The following is an 11078-nucleotide window of genomic DNA, read 5'->3' as shown; positions in this document are numbered from 1 at the left end:
AGTCAGCAGCATTTGAAGGCACCCTGCATGTACAGATTACCAGAGGGTGGTGGGGTCAGATACAGTTCATCACTGCAGCAGTGTTACACAACAGCAGAGGGTTGGACTAACAAGCTCCTCTGGTTTTTTTAAAAGGTCAGGTGGATTAGAAAAGCAACGCCTTTGGTTTTCCAAAATACTTTAAATGTATTATTTGTTATGTATGCATTATTTTATCAATTTAGATATATTTGAAAATACATACACAGAGTGATTGAAGCACAGTGGCTGATAGTAGCCAAGCCCTGAGGAGAATACCTAAATTATGCTCAGTGAGGATTACTGCAACATTTCAAGTGAGTCAGCCTCATACCTATCTTTCAGTTTCTTTCTCATAAATGTACAACTTTTATCTTAGAAATCAGGGGGATGTCCCCTACTAGGTCTGTGCATGGGTTGTCTAAATGATCAGACCAAGTTTGGGAAGGATTGAATGTTGTAAAATCAATGTGAATTCATTTACCAATCTTACTTCTTGCAAGTGCAGGAGCATTAGGCTGATGTGTAAAGAGCTCAACAAATTACAGACCAGCTTTGGTTGGATCACCAAAACCTCAGTTTAAAAAAAAACAAAAACAAAAACAACTGAATTTCCCTTCAGGAATCAATAAAGTAATTATCTATCTCTCTTTGTGACTCAATTATAGTTTTCTTTTCATTACCTGCTCAGATTTTTTTATTACTTAAAAAGTAATGACAATCCATTTTGCAATAAACACAGGCGAAAAGCATTAAAGAAAAACAAAATGTATAAATAGAAATTTGAGAATTTATTTACACACAAAAAATATCCACAGAATTTGAGCCATGTTCACGGTTTTACACATTTAGATGCTGAAAAACATTCACAGATTTCAAGATATCCTTCAATTTCAAGATATCCTTGTGTGGTTTTAGTTGTTTTAAGTGTGCAAAAAAACAGGTGCCTACTGTAACTTAATCTCAGTTTACTCTTTGGCACAGCAAAATGTATTTTACGTGCTCTTTTAAAAAGATACCAACAGTTAGTGCACCCTAAACTCACCTTTAACCAGTGCATGCGATCAGTCCTTTTGGATTATCTGCCAAGCAAGAAAACCCTCAAATTCGTATTTTTACTTGCTGTTAAACTTGATATCGTCGTACTTGACTATCTTCCCATCGCGAGTCACCACCTCCTTCTGCTCCCATGTTTCAACCTCACCGTTTTTCTCCTCAAAGCGCCGCACCACCACCCTCCCTGTTGTGGGCAGGTTGCAGGGCAGGTCCTTGGCAGCCTCTTTGAACAACTTCATGTTCAGGAAGTCTTGGTTAAGCTCTGCTCCGCTTGTTGGGACCAGAGCCTGGTTTCTGGTCTTGTCCTCGGTCCGCGGAGGAGAAGGATGGCGGTGCATTGGAGCTTGATGCTGCAAAGCTTTTAATTCTGGTTTGGGTGAGCGTTCCCATTTGTTTTGTGGTAACGGAGCTCTGTTCATTGGAGATGGGTCTCTGTTAAACGGTGACGGACCTCTGTTCATTGGAGATGGGTCTCTGTTAAATGGTGACGGACCTCTGTTCATTGGAGATGGGTCTCTGTTAAACGGTGACGGACCTCTGTTCATTGGAGATGGGTCTCTGTTAAACGGTGACGGACCTCTGTTCATTGGAGATGGGTCTCTGTTAAACGGTGACGGACCTCTGTTCATTGGAGATGGGTCTTTGTTAAATGGTGCCGGACCTCTGTTCATTGGAGATGGATCTCTGTTAAACGGTGCCGGCCCTCTGTTCATTGGAGATGGGTCTCTGTTAAATGGTGACGGAGCTCTGTTCATTGGCGACAGGTCTCTGTTTGCTGGAGACGCACCTCTGTCCACTGGGGTTGGAGACAGGTTTCTGACATTAATGTGAGATGAAGGTGGCTTAAGGAGATCTTTTTTAACGGGTGTATTGGTGACAGCGGCGGCACCTGCGGCCTTTCGTATGTCACTAATGACCCCGCCCACGGAGGCCCTCAGACTAGGGTTGATGTCCACCATCCTACACACAGCATGGCAGTATGGCTTATCCTGCAGTATCTCCTTGATCTTGGCGGGACAGACGCTGGGCGTGTAAAGTCGAATCCGGGCACAGAGCTCAGCGATGATCTTCCCCAGGGCCCACACATCAGAGCGCTGGTCCCTCTGGCTGCCCCTCTGCAGCACCTCGGGGGCTGAGTAGGCCTCGTTGCCCATATCTATGGCAGAGTTGAGGCCACATCGGAAGAACTTGGCCAGTCCCAGGTCGATGATGACGGCTCTGTTCGTATCATGCTCCACCTGGAGGACAAATTATGTTCAGTCTGTTTGCAATGTTGTCTTGCTACAAAACAGTTCACAAAGCTTAAAACGTGTGATAATATACAAGAAGGTCATCAGTCAGTTTCAGCTCCTGCCCACTGATCATTAGTGCTATGCTAGCAGCTCCCTCATCTTAGTTTACCGCGTTAGCATGGTAATACATTTAAATTTCACAAAGTCTTGCTGAGGACTCATTGTTTGGGTTGTTTGCATTGGCTTGAGTGTTAAATTGCAGTGCAGTGAGCCCTCTTAGCTACTGTAGAACATCTTTTATGTATCTCTGTTTTCCTGGTGTCTGTCTGCAGGAATCAGTGCCCAAACAGATTGCCGTCCCGTAGCACAATGTAAATAGCTACTTTCATTCTTTTTGACTGCAGAATGGCAGCACTTTTCACACATGTTGGCAGGTTGACATAAACCCTTCGTACAGGATGCTGTCTGCTCGAGCCTCCACTCACCATGATGTTTTCAGGCTTGAGGTCTTGATGGACAATATCTTTGGAGTGGAGGTGAAGCAGCCCTTCACACATGCCGATGATGATAGTGCCTTTAACAGACGGGGACAGCTGCAGAGATACAAATTTGAAATCAACTGGCAACAAGTATAAAATATAAACCAACTTCCTCATACTGAGTTGCTCACCTGGCCTGGACTGAATAAAACTCTGTGTTCATATTTTAAAACATGTAGTGTGTTCTTAGCACTTTTATAAGAATTCTTTCTTCTAAAAGTTATATGTGGCTTCACAGTTGTTTGTACTGTAGGTCTCATTATCCTTAAATTCACCTTGGATCTTTTGTCTGTGGAGGATAACTTTACCTGTATTTTAGACTTTGACGCTTTGAAGATGGTGGTCTCTAAGTCCTCCCCGAAGATAAACTCGAGAGGAATGATCCATTTTCCGTCTTTGAGATTGATGTTGCCCAGAAGCTTCACTATGTTGGCGTGATTTACCTTGCTGCAGATACGTGGTAGTCATGCAGGAAAAGAGAAATACAAATTAGCATAAGATTAAAAATTAAAACTACTTTTCATACTGGGTAAGTAAAGGGATGGATGGGGTAAAAAATAATTTAAGTGTTTTAGAGACACTTAAAAGTTAACTGATATCAAAGTATGTTTTTAATTAACCCCCCACTCTAAATGAATTACTTTCAAAATACATTTTCATCTTTATGTTTTGTTGATATTTTGATTTTACTACAAAAGTGTCTTACAATAAATAAAATAAAAGGCATTTCATATACAAAATGTTTTACAATAACATTTTCCAAATATTTTGTTGTAATAAATGATTTACCATTAACGAACAATATTACCGATATTGATACTGACATCCAGGAACAACACTGGGTAATTTTTATTTTTGAATTATCTTCCTTGTACTGTAATTATCCATTGTACTGCATGAAAGCAGAGGAGTTGTTACATTATTACATATGTTTCAACTATTTCTATTCTTTGTTTGTTTTTTTGTTTTTATCCTTTGTGATGGAGTTCATGCTGTGGCATTAAAGTATGTAGCTCTGTCATTTCGGGACGTTTTGTGTCCTACCTTATAACATCTTAGGAAATGAGCTTTGCAGAACCCAGTTGTACTTACTTGTAGACTGCACACTCTCTCTCCAGGTCCTTCCTGCTGATGAGCTGTTGGGGGACTTTCTTTATAGCGGCCCAGGTATCGTTGTACTTCTGCTTGTACACTTTCCCAAAGCAGCCTTCTGCGAGCGTGCTGGTGGAGTACGCCATGAAGGCCACGACGGGACGACTGCAGAGCGAGCGTGAGGTCATTTTAATAATCATGTTGAAGCTCAGACCAAACAATGGTTATGTTCAAAGACACTGAACGGCAGAAAAAATGTGGTTCCTGCACTAAATGTTCCTGTCTGTCAATGCAGCTTCTATTTTTGTCGATGTAGTTGTGATTTCTGGGACTTTCCTTTTCGTCACTTTGCATAATACTTCCTTGTTTGTGACCGTGATTTAAGAGCAAGTCAGTCCGGAGCCACACTTTTGATCACGATGAAAAAACAACCAAACAGATGACTCAAATTTAACTAAATTCCAATTAGCAATGTTCATCAAGTGTATTTTTCAGCTTATATAGAAAGAAACCAAACTTGATCAAAAAAGTTTCCAATGTTGGAAAGTATTTTCACTGCGCGACATATCAGGGCTTTATATTGTAATTTGTACACTACTACATTTATCTTTCTTTGAAGATAAAGGATAAAATAATATTATAGAATACACATTGTTACAGTTTAAGCCATCACATAGTTTACATGGAATATAAGTGGCTTTACTTTGACAAGCGTATAATCTAATATATGACATTATGTCATCAAATAAGTACTTTTGATACTTTAAAAAAAATATTTTTAGGTATTGCTAATGTGACTTAAGTAAAAGAAGACTCAATACTTCTTCCACAACTAACAGTCTTCATGAAATCAACATCAAATGTAATAAGATTCATCAGCTTATTACGTAACCACAGAGCCACTGTGTTGAATTGTCTAATGTCTCTACACGTCCTGTCTGTCTTTACAAGCTGCCTTTCAGCACGACCAGACTCATCAAGAGTCTGTCACAATAAATTGGTGGAAAGATGAAATAAACATTATCAGAAAGGGTGTGTCACCTCTGTTGAGTAAGTGTGGTTCTGGGGTTCTTCCGAAAGTCAGCGCTTGATAATCCAACTGAACTGGTATTAAGTTTGACTTTACTTAAATCAATATTCCAATTGCTAAACAGGTTAGAGACACTACGTGGGCGGTGATTAAAAAAATCTGGAACCAGGATATCCTGATTCCTAATGTAACCTACGTGAAAAAAACCCCAACAAGAATAAATAATGCAAGAAAGCAGCTCACCTCATTGGCCGCTTAAATGAACCCTAACTGAGCCTGTTGTGTAAACGACTGCTCCCGTGTGTCGATCTAAACGGACATGATTATCGTCTTAAGCGTGGCCTCCAGTCAGCATTCTGCAGCACATTTAGCGAAGAACAGAGATACTTTCTGTTGTTGTTTTTGCATTTGCTGGTTGAGTTCAAGGTTGGCAACACATATAAAAGAAAAAGACAAGTTCCAGCCAATAGCCTGAGAATAAATACTCTCAGATACTATGATATTCATATTCAAACCTCTTTTAGTGTTTTAATCTAGTTGATCTAGAGCCAGAGGACAAACTATACAACACAGGAAGGAAACAAAGTGTTGAAAAGGTTCCTAGTAAATGTCATTTAAATATTCCAAAAGTGGATACATCTATGTTGCCCTTCGTACCACAGAAATCTGCTTACCTTTTTGCTGTCGAGGGCAAGCTGCCGTGCACGTCTGAACATGGTAGCACATAGTTGCCTCTCTTTATACCTGTTCCACGCCTCCTTCTTTTCTGCCAATAGCCTGAAGCAAAGCAGACACACCCGAGCGCTGCTGGTCAGGAATGTGACACAAACCATAGAGTAATCTGTTCTGTGAAAACAATGAGAGTAGAACATGTCTGATAGTAGCTCTAATATCGTGGTTAGTTCAACTGCTACAGGTGGATTATTGAACAGTTGGCAGACTCTTAAAAGCCCCCTCTTCTATAAACACTACAACCTTTGTGACATTCACCCTATAGGGAAAATGTCCCCAAACAACACATAGTCTTCTCATGGTTGTGGTTTTTATGACGGAAAAAAAGGTGGAAAAGGTGATGCTGTTAAACGTAATGCTTTATTGCATGGATGCCATGAGATGATAAATAAATCCCATTTACGTTAGTCAGCCCTTGACTTTTCCTTTGGAGCCCCAGTGAGATTGACATTTGTTGTTTGGAGTGAAATGTCTCCAAAACGACCTAATGGCATGATCCAAAGTAAGAAAACAAACCAATGCATGCTGGTTCTTAGAATCAGCCTTTCCATAACCCCTTCTTTCCATTTTGTTATTCATTAAACAAAAGTGATTGATGGAAGTTGGCCAGCGCAGTATAGAGAGAAAGCGGAAATGTAGGGCCTGTCATCAAGTTACAATATGATAATATGATTTACTTTGTGCTTCTTCAATGCATGAATATATATATATATATATATATATATATATATATATATATATATAGATATAGATATAGATATAGATATCTATATATATATGCACCCTTTCACCAGGAACCAGGAAGCCAGGAAACTGAAGAATGGGGACTAAACGAAGGCCAAGCAAACGAACGTGAAAGACCAGTTGGCAGGACCGAGGGGCAAGGCCTTCTGGAGGCGGGCGACGAAGGCGGATCCCCTCTGAAGGCAGGCATTAGACCCAGGACTGGGTTGCAGGGACTCTGGAGCAGACTCTGGCAAAAGGAGGTCTGGACCGGACTGTGCATCAACAGGGGCGGCTAACTGGCAGCACCCCTCTGGAACCTGGCCACGGAGACTTGGTGCCTGAGGGAACAGGAGGGTGCTTCAGCCCAGATGGAGCAGGAGGGTGCTGCGGCCCAGAGGGAGCAGGAGGGTGCTGCGGCCCAGATGGAGCAGGAGGGTACTGTGGCCCAGATGGAGCAGGAGGGTGCTGCAGCCCAGAGGGAGCAGGAGGGTACTGTGGCCCAGAGGGAACAGGAGGGTACTGTGGCCCAGATGGAGCAGGAGGGTGCTGCAGCCCAGAGGGAGCAGGAGGGTGCTGCGGCCCAAAGGGAGCAGCAGGGTGTTACAGCCCAGAGGGAGTAGAAGGGTGTTGTGGCCCAGAGGGAGTAGAAGGGTGCTGCGGCCCAGAGGGAGCAGGAGGGTGCTGTGGCCCAGAGGGAACAGGAGGGTGCTGTGGCCCAGAGGGAACAGGAGGGTGCTGCGGTCGGACTGCCAACTGGACACCAGAAGCTGGAGAGTTGTTGGCTCAGAGGAGAGTGAACTTTTTGTTGTTGTTGAAGTCTTCACACAACAGTGTGACAGTAGTTTCATCACATCATAAAGCTGTTGACACATTGAGAAGGATCAGATTCCTGTTTTAACCACAGCACTTAAAAAACATCTTTGATAGCTAAATCCAGCCGGAGTCTCTTTTGTCTTCCGGTATCGCTTTTCTTTAGTGTGTTCCAATGTCTTTATATAAGCCTCACAATAACATTGTACTTTTTGTACCACAAAAGACAATGTACTTGGAGATATTAGGATATATATTATATTGAAGCCAAATATACAAAAGCTCTAACTTTTAAAAATCCTCTGAGGAATTAGAGTCCCATCAAAAAAACACCAAATTCTGTTTTAATAAATTACTCAATCTTCTTTAAAGTGGACATACCACATGGTTCTGTAAAGCTTAAAGAAACAAATAAAACACACATTAAATTAAATAGTCTTTCCACCAGATGGAGATGTTGTATTATTATTAGTTTATTGGCGAGATGTCATGTAGCGAAACCCATTTCCTGGTTGTCCATTCATTAGCAAGACAGTTGTTTGCAACAACTTAAGTGCTGTGCACTTTCTCACTTGATAAAAAATGACCCAGCCAACGGACAACGTTCTACATCCTCGATCACAAAGTAAGTTTGTTGATTTCAATTCCATCATTTCACTGCTTTGGGGAGTAGAAAAGCTTTTTTCTTTATGGGGCCTGCTGTATCCATTCATTCTCGCCCTGAACCGAGTTAGACAAGATGTTCGTCTGGGCCCCCTGAGGACTAAACTGAACTCACATCGTTTTTGAGAAAATCACAGCTTCTGTTAACTCACTGCAGTGAGCAAAGAAATAATTTTGTCTGTGTTTTGAAAAGCTGACATCGTTCCAAACCACTTTGTGAAATAAACAACGTGAGAAGCATGTGTCGCAGTTGTAATTATATACAGGCAGTTTAAGTGTTGCAACATTGTGTTTTTTTAAACTATATTACTATTTTTATTTTTGTTTGATTTCAGGATGTTTTATGGATCAACATTAGAGTGTAAACTGTTTCATCAGTTTTTACAAAATAAAAATATGCCTCTCTATATTTTTTTCCGGTAATTTAATGTCATCATAGTTTTAGACAAAAAATCAAACCGAATGTTTTGTAAACAATAAACCGGATTAGTAGTTTAACATGTTTTATGTTTTACTCCTGAAGCTGGCCGGGGCCAACTCACCCAGGAGAGCGGGTTAGTTTCTTTTCTTATCTTGTTTGGATTAATCTGTATCTCTATGCATTGCTGGATCAGTAATCAGACATCCTCATGCTTGATCCTTATTGCATTTGTTTCCATTGTTCCAAGTACATTTTGATTTTCTGTTTCAATTTTTTTCACTTTTTTTCATATGACAGCGATGCTGGCCTCTCCTCTAACATGGAGCACACATTCAAAGATGTTTACAGTAAAAGTGCTGTGCCTGTAGCAGAAACAGGCAGCTCTGTGATACCCATTCCTATGGAGAATCAAGACATCCGTGATTTCCCTGCAATGCCTGTGTTTGCTGAAGGGCGGTTCATCAAACGGTCCACTGTGGTTCAAATAAACACCTCTCCATCACAAACCCTGTCAGAAGAGGAAACTTTCAAGCCTGTGACCTCATCCCCAGCCCCTACAAATGGACAGCCACATGTAGAGGAGGGGGGAGAAGAAAGCTGCTCTGAGATGGACTCTGGACCAAAATGTCCACCACTGGCTCCTGGAGCAAGAAGAATCAGGAAAAGAGCTGCTGGGAAGTATCGAAAAAGTAATTTCAAATTTAAATCCTTATTTCAATCAGATAGAATAATACAGTATTATTTCTTTTCTTTCTTTTCACTAATTTTGAGAATATTTCAAAATTCATTCAGATCTTTCTCATCATTTCTGTCATACTGTATATATATATATATATATATATATATATATATATATATATATATATATATATATATATATATATATATATATATATATATTGCAAACTTTAAAAGAAAACCCTACATGTGTGTACTCTATTGCAGTTCAATACAATAACTCTTCCATAAATTCTACCTTTACAAAGTTTATAATGTTTAGGTTTTGTTGAATGTGTTATTTCAATCATATGTTTATTAGTGAAGTCATAGTTTGTGGACGTGTTGTACTGGACTACATTGTATTTAGAGGCATTTCTTTGTATTATTCTTTTATTCTCTATTTACAAACATTAGATTGGCAGAATAATACAAACACCTCTCAAAATGTGATACCAACCAGTTCAGCACATCATTATGACCTCAAAGCCAAAATATTTAATCAATGAAAGTACACTTGATGGTAAAACTAAGAATAATAATAAGATCCGATTGTACACTAATACACAAATAAAGTAGCCACTAAGTTTATAATTCTTGTGTCTCGGTTATAACGTGGTACTTTAATGTACTGGTTAATAAGTGTAATACTACTACTTCATGCAGGGAATACATTTTTAATTTCTTTTGTCTGTATTTGCAGTTTACCTTCTGTGTTGGATGGCATTCGTACTTCCTGTCTCTGAGGGTCTTCCTGGTATGTCATAAGCAGCATGCAGTTCCTCCCTTTATTTATTCCTTTATTTATGTGCATTTCGGATATAATAATGCACTCCGAACACTGATTTGAATAAAGATGCAGTGTTTTTTTACTGCTTGATATTTCCCTCATGTTATTTGCTACACAGGACATGATCACCCTCCAGCAGACCATACGTGTGAGTTCAGACATTTTGTAAATCTGCTGATCAAACCAAGTATTATTTATATTAAAAATAATATAATAGCAAGATTTCTTTAAGCACTCTTATTTAAAAATCTAAGTTTACGCACATTTACACCAGAAATGTTTTTCTCTGTTTCAACTGCAGCTGCTTGTTTTACCTGCGTGGACAAGGACAGGGACAGATGCCCAAAGTTGAAGAACATATTTGATTCTCATCGAGACATTGCTCTGTACCAAAGAGACCTCAAAGAAACGCTTCAAGAATGCTCTGTAATCCCTCAAGTTCTTCACAATTGCTCTGTGTGCCGTGAGCAATCCACGATCCTGATCGTCTGCTCAAAGCACGTTGGGTCAAAAATAGATGTGGAAGATACCGATGGAGCCATTGATGTCATTCCCACAAACTGTATGTATGACATGAATGTATTAAAAATGGATCCATCCATTATCTGAACCGCTTATCCTCATTAAGGTCGCGGGGCGCTGGAGCCGATCCCAGCTGTCAAGGGGCGAAGGCAGGGTTCACCCTGGACAAGTCGCCAGTCCATCACAGGGCTGACATAGAGACAGACAACCATTCACGCTCACATTCACACCTACGGGCAATTTAGAGTCCAGTTAACCTGAGCTAAAAATGGATTTCTGATTTTAAAAAAATATGTCTTGACATCTCGGTTAAAACTGTGATAACTTTGGTTGAAAAGAGAACATCTTTCAAACAGTGGAGCTACATATACCTGTTGTTTTAGAAGCATTACATTGTGTAAAAACTCCAAACTACACATTGAATTAATCCTCATCGTCATTAGTTTGACGTCAAAAACAAATGACATACTTCATAAATGGCCGTACAAGATTTTTATTTCTACGACGTCAGTGGATGCAGTTTATTAATCCTTAACGTGGCTCAGATTATACACTAAATTGACAGTTTATTAGGCACACCCAGTCAAATGCGGCGGTCCTGCAATAAATCTTACCTTCATGGAGATTGTAATGTTGAAACTGATTTAGAGAGGTGTTCAAATGGCGCTATTGAAGTGTATTGCGTTATTTTTATATTCTAGATGTTTGACCATTTCTTTCCTTATAAAAC

At 40.1% G+C, this 11078-nt stretch overlaps 1 protein-coding gene across 1 annotated transcript; it reads right to left on the bottom strand.

Moving 5' to 3' along the window:
* Window positions 1-838: 838 nt before the first annotated feature.
* On the bottom strand, window positions 839-5277 carry zmp:0000000881 (uncharacterized). Its single transcript, XM_068570515.1, has 5 exons — window positions 5211-5277; window positions 3938-4102; window positions 3154-3292; window positions 2792-2899; window positions 839-2312 (listed from the first exon to the last, which is right to left on the bottom strand). The coding sequence occupies exons 1-5, from the start codon at window positions 5213-5215 to the stop codon at window positions 1134-1136; spliced, it is 1596 nt and encodes a 531-aa protein (XP_068426616.1). The 5' UTR covers window positions 5216-5277; the 3' UTR covers window positions 839-1133.
* Window positions 5278-11078: the final 5801 nt, after the last annotated feature.

The sequence above is a fragment of the Clinocottus analis genome, unplaced genomic scaffold (genome assembly GCF_023055335.1).
Source record: "Clinocottus analis isolate CAN_PGR_092001 unplaced genomic scaffold, fCliAna1.0.p SCAF_9, whole genome shotgun sequence".
Classification (NCBI taxonomy): domain Eukaryota; kingdom Metazoa; phylum Chordata; class Actinopteri; order Perciformes; family Cottidae; genus Clinocottus; species Clinocottus analis.
The sequence above is the reverse complement of the archived record's forward strand: the minus strand, read 5'-3'. Positions and strand labels throughout refer to the sequence as shown.

Coding starts and splice junctions, on each gene's coding strand:
- zmp:0000000881 (XM_068570515.1), bottom strand. Junction 3,293..3,937: donor AGAGAGTGTGCAGTCTACAA/GTAAGTACAACT, acceptor ACGTATCTGCAG/CAAGGTAAATCACGCCAACA. Junction 2,313..2,791: donor TCAAGCCTGAAAACATCATG/GTGAGTGGAGGC, acceptor TTTGTCCTCCAG/GTGGAGCATGATACGAACAG.